Consider the following 16,114-nt stretch of genomic DNA (forward strand, 5'->3'; position numbering starts at 1 on the left):
TCTACAAGTAGTGGTTTAAAAGAGACGAGATTGTTCAATGACCGGGGTAAAAATTTTATCACAATCATGCAAAATCACTGGGCAACTTTTTTTTGAATTTGAATTTGAAAATATCATTTTGACTATCGGTTTGCAACTCGAACTCATGCATTGAAGATATTTTGTCCATTTGCGTCTTTGCTATATAGAGCTGGATTCCTGGTTCTTGGTTTTCTACTGAATAATACTTCTCAGTAAATTTTCTGCTGGAACACATTCATTGATTTATTTGAGATCCTCTCAAATTGTGGACCCAATCCTGGACGTCTACTTCATTTTCTTGTGAGGCTGCTTGATTCGTTGTTATTCACTGGAGGGATTATTAGTTGAGACACCCTGTATCACTGAGAAATACAATTAAACTAGTATTATCAATGATTTGTGTACTGGTAATTATACTTCACTGTTGAATTCGTTTCCAATTACCAAGTCATTGGCACACTCTTTTGATAACATTCGGTTTAAAAAAAGTTAGAAAAAAAAGTGATATAGACTTGATCAGTATTTTGATAAATAGAATTAGTTGTGATTGAGATTCAGTGAAAGGTTAGTCGCTTTTGTTGGCATTTTCAATTCATTTCATCATTTTTTTTGCAATACAATTAAATTTTCATGTACACACCTTTGATTTTTATACATAATGTGTAAATGTTGTTCGAGCAGCTGTGTTCAAAATTAAATCTCATGTTTCCTTAGTAAATGCTGATAAATCGTGAGACATTGATTTATCACGTTCTGTAATAGCAATTTCTGATAATTTGAGATTTTGTTATCACTTGTGCAGAAAGTTTTGAACTCGGAATGTGAAAAGATTTTGATATTTTAAGTGAAATTGTTTTCAGGAAAATGACTGATATTGAAAAATGGTTGACGGCAAATAAAGGAGAGGTTCTGGAAAAAGCTTTGAAAAAGTACGATAAAACAGAAAAACAACTTGAAGAAGATGTCAGGACGATTTCAAAATGGTTGAGAACGCAACATCATTTACCGGAAATCCCCAGTAGGTATCTTGTCCTTCGAATTTGTTCAACTGTTATAGACATAGGTAGAAACGATGAGAATGTAATGTTGCGAATGGATACTCGGAACATTCACCTCTTTTAGTTTTTCTACATTGTAGAATTTAGTGTCAGAAAACAGCTATATTCCTGGCTGAAATCACAACGGAAGTTGGTGTACAGAATGATATCATAATTGTTGAACGGTTCCATCTTCATCAGAAGTATTTAGGAGAGTAGTAGGCGGCAAAATTGACTCAGTCTGATTTGTCCCACACTTTCGAAGAATAACTCTCCGTAATCAGACTATAAGTGATCATTTGATGAATTTTGGCGACAGCGGCGGTGGATGGAGTGGGGTAGTAGGTTCTCCTCGCTAAATAGCTGGGGAGAAGCTTCTACTTCAGGGCACTAAACCCGGGAGGGGGCATGGGGGGACAAACCTGGAACGTCGTTGAGGAAATTTTCACAAACATCGGTTGAATATAATTCAATGTATGTCGTGACATGAGACAGTCAAGTAGTTATTTTCAATCAGGCGTTCACTATATACAATGCTGTAAAGGAACCAGTAGTAGGTTGTTTCAGAAGTTTTTTCCGTTTTCATTGGTCTATTTCAATATCTCAGTGAATACTTATTCAATTTAACCGAGTAAGTGCACTTTTGCCAACGTAACACAAGTCGACCAATTTCATCAGCATGAAAGTTGTGTGACGGGGATTCGATGAAGTCGACGAAGGCAATTTCTGCCTGTTCTTGATTGGCAAAGGTTCTACCGATGGGAAAGTTATCGAAGTGCTTGGAAAAATTGTAGTCGGTTTTTGTTCAATTTTCGGACGGTGGTGTGTTATGTTGGGTTGGGTTAATATTGAAATAAAAATATTTTTAGTGGAATTGTGACACCTTGTGACTCTTAAATGAAGCAAATTGAGACACACGTTTATTTGTTTTTTTTTTTTTTCATAAAATATGACGAGTTATTACCACCTGACGAGTTATTACCAACATAAATTTTTTTAAATTATCGGAATCATGGGTAGGCACACAGTAGAAGAATATGTAGTTGTGGAACTTGTGTGAAATTATAAAATACACTCTGACCTTTGTGGACGGCCAGAATCTTCACGTTCTCATATACAGGGTGGGGCACCGAAAACGAAACAGATCGAATATCTTCAAAACACATGTGTTCTGAAAAAAATGCAAAAACAGGTCGATTTGAAATCCAAGGGTGACATCTTCCTATCATTGCCTCAACTGTCATACCTCTTCCCCCACCCCTTGGTGACTATCACCCAAACAATTTGAATAGGGAAAGTAGTAAGTGTGTCACATCGTTGAGAAGATAATTTCATTAGGAATTCAGCCATGTCAACTTTAGCTACCTAACTTTTGATTTTAGCGTCTTCTTGCGGAAAAAAAAAAACTGTTCCGTATTCCAAATTATGATACTTCATTCGCAAGGTAACTTGACATAAATTCGGTGACAATGCATTATGGAGTTTTTTCTAGGGGAAAAAACAAGACTTCACAATGGCGAATGAAATTTGCAATTATGGTCCGATTTGATTCAAAATTGATAAGTGGTGGTTTTGGGGATCGGAAATTATGAATTGTTTTTCAATGCAAAAAATCAAGATGGTGGCTCCAAAATGGCAGACGAAATTTGTGACACAGCATTGAAAAGGAATTCCATAAGGAATTCAGACATGTGTATGTTCGCTACTTAACTTTTCATTTTGACGCTCCATTGCAGAAGAAACAACTGTTTCGTTTTCCAATTCACATTTTATTTAGAAGGTAATGTGAACAATTCACGAAAAAAGAACAATAATTTTGAAAATTACATAACTTGAAAATTGGAAAATTGTGCATAAATTCAACTAAGATCATTCCAAACTACATTGATTCATAGTAGATGCTCGAAGTGTTCTCCATTCACTGCCATACATGAGTATAAGTTCGTCTCAAAACTTTGTCTGACGTTTTGGAACATGTCTGGGGTTATTTGACGACATTCGGTAATAATACGTTGACTAACTCTGCTAACGAACCTGGCTGAGTGGCGCATGTTTCACTTTTTAAATGGCCCCACAAAAAGTAATCTAAGGGGGATAAATCTGGAGATCGGGGGGGCAATTCAATGCATCCTCTTCTTCCTATCCAGTGTCTGTGAAACTTTTCAACCAGGTACTGACGAACCGCTACAGCAAAATTTGGAGTAGCTCTGTCCTGTTGGAATATTAGGTGATCCTCAAGGTATCGGTTATCGTTTTCAATTATGTCCGTTAACGTTGGATCAACGGTATCTTCGAGTGATTCCGAATACATATCTCCAGACAAATTACCTGGTAGAAAAAAATTGACCAATAATACGATCGCCAAATATTCCATCCCAAACATTCAATTTTTGTAGGGATTGCGTATGTACTTGGTGAAACACTCTTTGGATTGCAATCCAAAGAGTGTTTGATAATTATGTCGATTGACAATCCCGTTGAGATAAACACTGTATTCATCCGAAAAACAAATATTGAAAATGAAATTTGGATCTTGTAGGTATAGCTCGTTCACTTATGATTTCACAAAATGGTATTCGACGATCAAAGTCGTCTTCGTTAAGTTCCTGAACCAGTTTATTTCTGTATGGATGTAATTTGTGAGCTTTCAAAATTCGCCCGACGTTACATCGACTTACTCCAGATAATTCGGCAAGCTATCGTGTACCAAGAGCAACCTGTCCTAAAACTGCTACCTCCACTGCTTCGTTCCTTACTGGGTTTTCAATTTGACATGTTTCATTTGCCACAGATCCCGTTTGTCGAAATTTTGACATTAGTTCCAAAACGTATTTACGATGTTGGTTTTTGTTTGAGTGCTGCTCATTGAAAATCCCACTGGCTTTGTTGGCACATTCATTGCTTTTGAAATGATATTCAATTATTTCTACCCTACCCTAAATAGAATAAACTATTTTTTATTTCAATCGTTAATGTACCTGACGTACTACTGCCAAGAAACTGACACAAATAAGCACTGAAACAAAATGTTTTTTATTATACCAATACATAGGCGTAGTAAGTCAACTGTTATTCCAAAGGTACGAATGTCATTGAATAGCTTCAGAAATGCTCAAAAACGTCAGACGGCGTTTCGAGAATAACTTATACTCATTTATGGCAGTTCATGGCGAACACTTTGAGCATCTACTGTGAATTAAAGTAGTTAGTGATGATTGGAATACGTAATTTTTAGAATTGTTGTTCTTTTTTCGTGAATTGGATTTGAAATTGACGTGTTTTTGCATTATGTTCACAACTTATGTGTTTTGAAGAATTCGTTTTCGATGTCGGGTTGAATCGAACCATAATTACAAGTTTCGTCCGCCATTTTGGAGCCACCATCTTGATTTTTTGCACTGAAAAACAATTCATAATTTCCGATCCTGAAAACCACCACTTATCAATTTTGAATCAAATCGGACCATAATTGCAAACCTTGTCCGCCATTGTGAAGCCGCCATCTTGCTTTTTCCCTAGAAAAACTCCATAATGTATTGTCACCAAATTTATGTCAAATTAGCTTGCGAATGAAGCATCATAATTTAGGATACGGAACAGTTTTTTTTCCAGCAAGAAGGCGCCAAAATCGAAAGTTAGGTAGCTAAAATTGACATGTCTAAATTACTTATAAAATTACCTTTTTAACGATGTGTCACAGTTACTACTTTCCCTATTCAAATTGTTTGGGTGATAGTCAGTGAGGGGTGGGGGAAGAGGTATGACAGTTGAGGTTATGATAGGAAAATGTCCCCCTTGGATTACAAATCAACGTGTTTTTCCATTTTTTCAGAACACATGTGTTTTTAAGATATTCGATCTGTTTCGTTTTCGGTGTCCCACCCTGTACATTTATAACAATAAATACAGGGCTTTTCATGATGAGCGTTAATTACCCGTTTCTGGCAAACTATTCGACGGATCAACCTGAAAATTCCACAGTATACATAAGTCAATATGACCTACACGCCTAAAATATTTTAGACGAAGCGGCGTTGTCGCTTCTACTATAAAGTAGCGGCTTCTTTCATTTTTCAAATGGAACACCCCGTATATAATATCATATTATGATTCATTATCACTTTGTCAACAAATTCATATACTGTTTCCCTATACGTATCTATTACCGTTTAGAAGCTATAAATTAATTTCGATTTTTTTTTTTACCAAACATGAACTTTCATAGATGCTGATAATCTTGAACTCTCTTGCACTAAAACGATCGAATTTGAAATGGAGTGGAGTGATACTATGAGAATCTTCACTCCGAGTCAAATTTTCATTTGCCTCATACAGAGTCTTCAAAAAATGCAGATACATTGATCTCATAAAAAAAATGAGTGGAACTCAATTTTTTCAAATGGAACACCCTGTATATTTCAACATTTTTGAGCCCTGCATCCAATTTTAGATCAACTTTGTTCAGATAATAATATTTCTATTTTGAACCGTTTTCGAGATAAACTGTTTCAAACGGAAATTGACATGGTTTTCTTGTACAATGAAAAGATAATTATCAAAATACTCCTCAACCATCGAATGAAACTTCTCTTCAAACAATAGTTTTATTAAAGCTGAAACACGAACTGAAAATAATAAACCCATAAATTAATGAGTTAATTTAATCGTCAGTGTATTTTAGAATATGTTCAAACACATCTCCACCTCTACTTAAAAAAACATGTAATCTCTTCAAAATATTGTCATGTGTAGCGCTTCTGATCAAGTCTGGAGTCAAACTATTGAAAGCAGTTGTAACTCCCGATTTCATATCATCCATTGTTGTTATTGGAGTACCTAGAGTAAACCATATTTTTAATGAAACCCCACACGAAATAATCTAATAGATTGCCATCTGGTGTTCTAGGAGGCCAATGAAAAGGTCTATTTTTACCAATCCATCTGTCTTCGAAGATTTCGGTTAAAGCTTCGCTGACTGAATGAGAATTATGGGGTGGAGCACCATCCATTTGGTAACATACACGTTCTCTTCCTGGTCTATTATTTAAAATCAATTGAATTCCATTCCTCAGTAAATCTTCATATTCATATTTCATAAAACTCGATATAAAAAATTGACTCATGATCATGGCACAAAATACATTGAATTGCCATCTTCCTTGAAAACCCCTTTGGCGGACAACATGAGGATTTTCTGGCGCCCAATAATGACCGTTGTGTCTATTGAAAACTCCATTTTTTGTGAACTTGGCCTCATCTGTCCATATGATATTGTCGAAGAAATGTTCATCCTCTTGAGTCTTGACAAGTAACCATTAAAAGAATTCCACTCTACGAGGTAAATCAGTCTCTTTCAAATATTGGACACAGTAGAACTTATAGGGATGCCATTTATGCTCGTGCAGAGAAGCATTTGGAAATGCATGAAAGTATCGCAAAACTGTTATACCATTGTCATCATCATCCACTTTAGTCTTCTTACGAATGATTTTTGGACGGAAGGTTCCATTCAACCTACAGTTTTTTAGTAGTCGATTCATCACATTATTATTCGGCTTCGGAAGTTGTGGATATCTTTCATGAAATACTCGGCATGTTCTACTAGCAATTCTATTGCACTCACCATAAATTAATAATAAATTCAAGAAATCTTCATTACTGTAACCTAATCTTGATATTATTCTATTATAATTGGTAGCTATCACAATCAGTCAAAACTACCAACGAAAGTCTGACGTTAAATAATTGGTTTATTTATTTTTCCAAAGCACACTATTGAAAAATATTAATGTGTACTGTTCTACGTTAGAGACCAATACCTCAATGTATACAAATTGTAACTTTTTCTAAGGTAGGTACATACCAATTTCGAATTGACTGATCTGAGACAGTTAAAAAACTGGATCAGAAAGAAATATTACTGAGTATAAAAAAAAATGTTGAATATCCAAAATAAGTGATGAATTCAGAAAAACGAGCAAGAAAACCACGTCAGTTTCCGTTTGAAACAGTTTATCTCGAAAACGGTTCAAAATAGAAATAGTATTATCTGAACAAAGTTAATCTAAAATTGGATGTAAGTAGTGTAACAAAGAGACTTCTGGCGCAAAATCCCATGTATTTTCTTATGGAGCTAAACTTTCTGCAATTTTTGGTTCAAACAGGAGTGGGGGAAACGTGTGACGTCATCGACGCAGGATGGAACGAGTTTCGTAGCGATTCAAGCATTCACGGCCCCCTTAGTACTCCACATCACCGCTCATGCCCTCTTGCGACTCTTCCTCACCCCTCGGCCCCCTTGGTACTCCACCTAACCTATCAGCTCCCTCGGCCCCTTCAGTCACGTGATTTTAAATAAAAAAAGTTTATAGTTATGAGATTCGAACCTGGGTCGTCCGCGCCGTAGACATTGTCCTTAGCCTCTACACCATCGTAAGATATTGAAGTTAACTGCGAATGTTGGGTATTTATAGCGTTAGTTTTGTCAGGACCGAAATTGACTCATTCATTATACTTGACAGCATTATTTTTGATTTCCGTAGAATGTAATCGTCATTATCATATTGAAGATAGGAAAATATACTTAGATTTGGGAAAATAATTAATATTTCATGTAAAGATGTGTATGTGTGTGTAAGAGCGAGAGGCGCGTGTGACGTAATCGATGCAAAGAGAGATGGAGATTGAGGTTTTACCGGTTGCTAGTGCAAGCAGGTGTTGCCAGTTGTACAATAAATCAATGTTTATGGAGTAATGTAGCGTTGCCGGTTTGAAAATTAAGTTATAGAATACACAGAGTCATCTATGAGTCACTAGCTGAACTATCTATTGGTTGAAGAAGGACACTGTAAACACTAGACTCATAAGACTGCATCTGTCAAATGTTAATACATGCCAGCATGTCAGGTTCGGCGTTGCCAGTTGTACAATAAATCATTGTTTATGGGGCAATGTAGCGTTGCCGGTTTTGGAATTAATCGTGAACTACTCGACGAAAATTGGAAGCGCGAAAGTTATATATTAATAATAATGAATCAGATTCAAGAAAAAACATTACAGATTAATGAGGCTGTATCGTTTCAAAGTGTGATCCCTCAATGTTACAAGGTATTTCAAAATACATCATTGAAAACAAACATGACGTCGAAGTGTACAGGGTGCGTCAAAATATACCATTTAAGAAAAAACATGTCAGTTCAACAGAAGTCTAGCATTCCAACATGCCAAAAGGGCACTATGTTTCGTATCTTTGTTAACCAAGTTAGCATCATCAGGAGAAAGAGGAGATTCAAAAGTGTCGAGAGGTTAAGCGTTGTGGACTTAACGTGAGGGCAATGGGAGAGCGAAGTATTCGACAATGACATTTCAAAATACGTGGTTTTCCGTGCGTTTTCGATCGTTTTTCGTGCGTTGACGATCGTTTTTCGTGCGTTTTCGACCGTTTTACGTGCGTTTACGGTCGTTTTTCGTGCGCTTTCGATCGTTTTTCGTGCGCTTTCGAACGTTTTGCATACGTTTTCTATTTTTTGTTGAGGGTATCATAAGGCGGTGAGGTTAGATAAATGATTTGGAAATTTATTATACATTTTTATTTTGGTAATATATCACAAAGCCATTTGTATAAAATATCTACGTTTCGGAGACTGCAATTGTAGTTGGTTCGCTTGCGAATGTGATGCATACAGGGTGAGGTACCTTCGTTGTTGTCGAATGTGGGAACCAACCATGTTGTATTGTCATAGCCCTCCAAATTCACAACGCGTGTCGGTATATTCAACTCGTGAAATTTTTCAGTTAGAAAGTCATATTTTTGATGTCCTCGCACATAAATGACATCGACACCTTGTAGATTCTCCATGAGGATGGCATCCAATTGATTATATTCCACAAAGCCAGAGGAATACCTCAATCCGTGAATGTTTCGCTCCAAGTAACAGGCGGTACGACGATCTTCTTTACTCAAACTGGAAAATGGTGTGTTTGGCAGCAGTAAAAAGTTACTACACTGAATTCCAATCCTAATGGCTATTTCTTTAGGATGGAATTTTTGCTCGACGGTGAAGCCTTGAATATCTACAACAGCTATTCTCATGTTGACTCTTCGATTGATACTGAAGCAAAATAACATGTTCAGTTCCATTTTTTAATAATTTCGCTGAGTGGGAGGTGTTCTATGACAGTGTCGTGCACAATTATGCAATAGGCTCTAGTATTTTGAGGAAATCCCTCGGATGCTTCGATTTCAAGTTTTACATCAACACTGGAACTTTTGATGCTCTCATCCCTTCTGGAACAATCGATGACAAAGAGAGCTTTGTCCGTGAAGACGGTGGAAGTAAGAAGAGGATTATGTTGATTGGTTATTTTGTAGCTGAGACCAAATTGTGAGTAGTTGAAATAAGCTTGCGAAAAATTCCCCTTTGCAAAATTCAAATGCATATTTTCCTTGGGGTAATTCTCACCGTTAAGAGTGAGCGTTATATTGGTAATATTCAAATGATTGAATATTGTTGGATCATTGTTGACTTTAGTGTAGTCACGATTTTTTTGGAAACATACAATTACATAGCGAGGGCTTTCGAGGAACGAAGAAGTCTTGACGGCCCATATTTCATTTTTTGCACCTTGTGTGAGAGCTGGCAGCATATGAAGTTCCCATTTTCTGAACGGTATGAGAATAGGAGTGTCTGCTTGGATAGCTTTCAAAAGTTGCAATTTAATTTGATCATGCGGAAAGAGTCGTTTAACTTTCAGTTCGATATTTTTAATTTCCAATTTAACTTCCGTTTTCGGTGTTAGTGCAGCAGGAGTCTCTTCTATTTTGAAACAGTTGCTATCATCTCCAGCTCGTACTAATCGAATGGTATGTTTACCGTAGGAAACACACTGATAATCGTTGAAGATATTCAAAAAATGCTTGATGGGTATGAGCATGTTGAATGTTAGATGAGTTGTGTTGATGGCGCCTGTATTGTTGGGAAAAGTCCAACCGGAGGTGGCCAAGTGTTTGATATCTTCGTCGGTGTAGATGAGAAAGCCTCTAACAGTACTAACAATTCCAAGTTCACGAACTGCTTCCAATTCCTTACCACTCTGCTCATAACTAGCAGATTGAAACATGAAAGCACCAGCATTGTTTACGAATGACACCTTACCGTCCCCTTTAGTTTTCTCAACTTTTCCACTAATGAACAGCAGACTATCGTACAAAGCATCGTAGGCATCAGATTGATTGATGTTAATTTCAATAACATCGTTGTTGCGAAAAGATTTGACATATGGATAGTAGGTCCGCCATTCTATCTTTTGTATGGACTCATCGATTTGCGGTTTTCGGAAAATGTTGAACACTTGATTGGACAACATGATAACCAAGAGATTCCAGAAACAATTTATTTTCCGTTGTCAATAGTTGTCGACTAGTGAAGGTCTTGGTGAAGACTGATTTGGGGTATGGAGGTGTATTATTTTTATAGATAGTCAGCACCATACTTCCGCTTCAATTCCAAACGAATTATTATTTCTTCGTTTCGGAAATCAATGAGCCTAGAATGTTGGTCGAGCACTCGCAGCGTGATATTGTTTATTTCGTCTCTATGTGCAATAGGTAGGTAAATGGGGTGATTAGGTATTTCGTCAATTGCATACCCCGGATCAACACCAACAGCAAATTCGTATATCGTATGAGTCGGTGTGTCGTTGTAGAAGGCTCCAAACGTAATGTTGCTATCTATGTGTATGGTGCGTACTTTAATGATATCCACAGGTAGATCGGATTCGTGATGTAAGTTTGGTTTGAGAACAGTAGATGAAAACCCCAGTATGTGAGCCAAGCTATTTGCAGGTCGGAAATCAATCGAGTGCTTCAGACAGAATATTTCACTTTTCAGGGTATTATTATTCGGTTTCAGATAGAAAAAATCCTCAGGGTTTTCCTTGAACGTTTTAGGCGTGATGTATTTGTTTATTAATTCTTCAATGTCACCAATTTCGTAAGATCCAAGAGGTATATCGATGCTTTTCTGTTTAGTTTTGTCAGCGTTTTCATAGTAGTAGAATTTCGTACCTTCTTCAATGTTGGGTATACTGTTGTACGAATGGAAACTGAGCAAAGCCAAAGTATATTCAGAATCAGAATCTAATCGAATGGGTGGATTGAAATCGATGGAGAGCGTCGAAGAACGACTCGTTAGCGTTAATATCATAGACATGACTGATATAATGTCAGTATGACATCTCCTTAAATAATGATTGAAACAATAACAACAACATTTTGCATAAAAATCATTTATTTCTACAATAATAACATTCTATTTGCGAACTCACAGGACCATAATACATTGCTTTTTGTAGCGATGACGCAGCTGATGTAGGTGGTGGTACCTCATGTCGGTAATGGATGAAACATGGTAAACGAATCTGCAAAGCGAATCGATGTTGGTAGTCCTTTGGTAATCTATGCCAAACATCCAATAATTCCCAAGGTTGAGCATTCTCAATCAAATAGTCGATCGATAAAGTTTTCAATTCAGCATCGGTTAAATCTCGCAAAGATTTATCTCCAACCATTTTTGCAGACATTATGGAGCAGAAACTGTAGGCACAGATGTCCGCAATTACTCTGGTCAAAATTTTGATACTGATCATTGTTATATGTAATCGTTATACCCCCTCCAAAATATCTGACCAATTCCATTGGAGGTTTGAGATTACCGAAACTATCAAAGTATTGTACAGCATTGCCGTTTTTAATGTAAGCTACCCAATGAGTGCCTTTATTCAATCGAGAATCCAAGTTCAATACAGCACATTCTCGCAGTCGAGGACCACGAGTTGGCAACGTGTCGCGCATAAAGACTCCACGAAAATGTGGAATTCTCATTTGACGGGCACATTTTTGAATTTCCGAATCGTATAATGCTCTATGGGGTAGCTTCAGTAGGAGTTTTTTTGCTTTTTCAAGTAAAGACCTCGCCCTTTGCGTTGCTGTTGTTTCTTTAGGAACAGACCAAATCCTCGAGGTGTTTTGCGTAGGTACAAACCGGAACCTAAATGTTCCATAGCTTTATTGTGACGTTGATCTTCTTCAAGTTTCTTTTTGGCATTTTTAGCATCTATTACGGTTTTTGCGATAGCGCCTGCTCCACCTGCCAACGAACCCAAAGCTGAAAGGGCAGCGAATATAGGGATGAGGGGAAGAATTCCTCCAGATTTTGCTTCAAATGGTATTATCCTAGGTATCCGTATGTTTTTACGTCCTCCAGCTTGACTCAATGCCATTTTAGCAGCTCGCAAAGCCGAAGCACTAGATTTCTTAATATTGGTAGGATGTGGCTTCCAATTTTTAGTAATTTTTTGAAGCATATTACGTCGAAAGGACAACCCCATGCCGAACTTACGTTTCGCTTTCATTGTTGTAGTAACGAGCCAAGCTGCAGCTTTTTCACCAAATCTAGCGTCTTTCGATTTAACGCGTTCCCAAGCTCTATTTTCCAACACTTGATCTGCTTTATGACGGTCTTCTAATGAGTCGCTTTGAGAGTACGCGATATCGTGATCTTTACAATATTCGTCCAAAGGATTTACACCGGTGTCACCGCGTTCCAATCTCTTTTTCAATTTGGTGCCTGGTCCGCAAAACTGATAACCAGGTAGATGTAATTCGAACGGGAGCTTATTGATAATCGAATTGACGACACCTGCACCGGAGTAAGTCAACATTGAGAATGATTGGGTGATGACTGTGATGTTTTTATTTATAAGCGTAGCGCACTCATTATCCAGCATCACATCATGAAAGTCGTTCAACAAGACAAGACATTACCTATTGAAAATTTAGACTTTTTGAATGAAGCCAACAATAGTAGTGTAGTTGGGAAGCATGGTATATTATTACCCAATTCGTTTCGTGCAATAATTTGTGGGCCGAGTGGTTGTGGAAAGACAAACGCTATCTTAACATTGCTATTCCACCAGAATGGCGCCAAATTTGAAAATATCTACGTATATTCAAAATCATTGTATCAACCTAAATATCAAGTGATTCAAGAAATTTTCAGTAAAGTCAAGGGGTTGGGATATTATCCGTTCAGGGAAAATGAGGATATCATAAGCCCTCACGAAGCCAAATCAAATTCCATATTCATTTTCGACGATGTCGCATGTGATGGCCAACAGAAAATTCGCGAATATTATTCTGTATGTAGGCATAAGAACATTGACGCCGCCTATCTTTGTCAGACATATTCAAAAATCCCCAAACAATTGATACGAGACAATAGCAATATGATTGTACTTTTCAAACAGGATGAAATGAATTTGAAACATGTATTCGATGAACACGTCTCTCCCGACATGTCTTTCGATGAATTCAAGAGAATGTGTGCCGAATGTTGGCAACATCGATATGGAACCGTTGTAATAATGAAAGATTTCGATAAGAATGGTGGACGTTATCGTCAAGGATTCGACAAATATATAAGTATACACAGTGCGTGATGTAGTATCATTCACCATCATGAAACCGTTGAGCAAAGAAGTTGATGTTATTCGAAAGAATAAGATCAACGAAATTGCACGCATCATTCGAAAAAAATATTTGGCTCTGAAATTGGGCAAATCCGAAGAAGATGAGTCATTGCAAAGATTTTTCAAACCTCTGTCTATTCCATTGAGGAAAATAGCTAATAAAACAGCAACACAGTCAGCTAGTACCCCATTGAAAACTGAGGCAAAAACCGAAGTCAAACAAGAGACAGTGGAAGAGCCTGAAACGACTCCATTCCAATCCCTCGTACATGTTGCAGGTACAGATGAGGATGACGATGATGATGATGAAAACGTCTTTAGTGGGTATGCAGAAGACGAACAAGACGACAACGTTGCGTCAGGCATAAATGAACAAGTTTTAGAAGAATATATCGATCAATATCCGATAATGTCTCAACCGTACATTAAAAAACATTGGGGAAATGACAAGGAAATCGACAAAGTATACGGTCCCATATATGATGGGGTATCTTCAAAATGGTTCCTAGGCCAAAAGGAAATCGATTTTGACAAGCGTAGCGGAAACATAAAATTGGCTGGGTATCACTGGAAAGGAACACCCGGTATATATGAACTGTTATTTCTCGACATGCCTGAAAATTATAACACTGAGGATTTGAATGTATACAAAAAGATTTTGAATTTATCGAGCGCTCACAAGAATTCGGCTGGGCATCTAAAAGGCACACAGAGATACAAGTACACCAACATAATCAAACCGTTGTTTCCTACAGCAGGAAATCGTCGTAAAACTGGTACTGGGTTTTTTCAACCTAAAACACCTCTCACTACTACTACTGCGATGACATCATGTCTACCCAAAACGTCACCTCTTGCAATGACATTCAATACGAAACCCATTGAATACATTTATTGGGACGATCCCAACGAGCTATGCGAACGTCTCAAATTATTGCTAGCCTCTCGAGATGCAGGAAATACTTCGCACAACAATGAAATCATTGCCATTTTGAATGAACTCAAAGAGGCAAAAATAATTCTATAAGATACACTACGTTCCCCAATACATTATCATTTTCAAAATGGTTATCGATAAGTTTGGACGTAGCGACAGCAACAGAAAGCGAAAATTGCCAACGCCCTCTGGAGGATGTTTGTTGCATTATACCTCAGATGGTAATATTCATTGTGGTGATGTGAAATTGTGTCATGTGAAGAGCCCCACCACTGATTACGATGTTGCTAATAAAAAGTATGTGGATGGAACCGATAATGAACTTGCTTCATTTATATATCAACTAGCTAAGAAACACGAAAAACAAATGATCCAAGTAAATGAAAAACTAACCAAATTTCAAGGTGACATCTCCAAACAAATTACCGAAATAAATTCTACTATCAAGGAAATCAAAAAGATACAAAATAAAGTTCAAGCAAAACCATAATAAAAGAGCGGGGTTCACACATCTTCTCCATCAGTCGTCATGACTTCCAAAGACAAGATTCAACTTGTCAACGAACTACATAAACCAATTAGAAAAAATTATCCTCGACGCCGTACAGTTATCAAAGGAATAGATGACTTATGGCAGATGGACTTGGCTGAGATGAGATCGTTCGCTCACCAAAATCGAAATTTCAAACTGATTCTAGTCGTCATAGATTGTTTTTCGAAATTTGTGTGGACTCGACCACTGAAATCAAAAACGGGAGAGGAAATTACGAAAACGTTTGCAGATATCTTGACACATACGAAACGTTGTCCAAAAAATTTACAAACCGATCAAGGTAAAGAATTTTACAACAATAAGTTTCAAACTTTGATGAAAAAACATGGAATAAATCACTACAATACGTACAGTATCACGAAGGCTTCTATGGCTGAACGTATCATTAGAACGTTAAAAGAAAGACTTTTCAAATATTTTAGTCTGAATGGCACCTACAAATGGTTGAATGTCTTGCCTGAAATCACAAAATCCTACAATGATACGCGACACTCGAAGACGGGCATACAACCTTCGAAAATTACCAAAACTAACGAAAAACAAATTCTCAAATCAACATACACCCATGTGAAAATAGCTGGACCGAGAAAATTCAAAGTCGGTGATGTTGTACGAATCAGTAAGGCGAAACACGTTTTTGAAAAAGGCTATACGCCCAATTGGACTACGGAATTATTCAAAATTGTCAAAGTCAATATTACCAACCCCGCCACCTTCATGCTAGAAGATATGCAGGGTGCACCTATTAGGGGTGCTTTTTATGGAGAAGAATTACAAAAAACTGCAAATCCTGATATATATCTCGTTGAAAAAGTCTTGAGGAAGAAAGATAAAAAAATGTACGTAAAATGGCTGGGTTTGGATAACAAACACAACAGTTGGATCGAAAATGTCGATTTTGTATAGAATCTTATGGAAAACAAGCACACTGACAATGTATTGGGAGGGCCTTTTGTGAAGAAATATTTGTGTGTTTAACAAACGCACAATATCTGAAACGGACCACGTGATCTGAAGCTATAAGAGCGCAAGCAAACA

General features: G+C 37.2%; 1 protein-coding gene across 1 annotated transcript in view; it reads left to right on the forward strand.

Moving 5' to 3' along the window:
- The first annotated feature begins 442 nt into the window (after window positions 1–442).
- Window positions 443–16,114, forward strand: part of LOC111503316 (retinol-binding protein pinta) — a 43,446-nt gene continuing 27,774 nt past the window's right edge. Inside the window, exons 1-2 of the mRNA XM_023157598.2 lie at window positions 443–585; window positions 882–1,039. Of these exons, the coding sequence (XP_023013366.2) occupies window positions 886–1,039 (154 nt within the window). The 5' untranslated portion in view covers window positions 443–585; window positions 882–885. The remainder of the gene's footprint in view (window positions 586–881; window positions 1,040–16,114) is intronic.

The sequence above is a fragment of the Leptinotarsa decemlineata genome, unplaced genomic scaffold, assembly GCF_025532065.1.
Source record: "Leptinotarsa decemlineata unplaced genomic scaffold, Ldec_3_MD MMD2_tig00000505_RagTag_RagTag, whole genome shotgun sequence".
Lineage (NCBI taxonomy): Eukaryota > Metazoa > Arthropoda > Insecta > Coleoptera > Chrysomelidae > Leptinotarsa > Leptinotarsa decemlineata.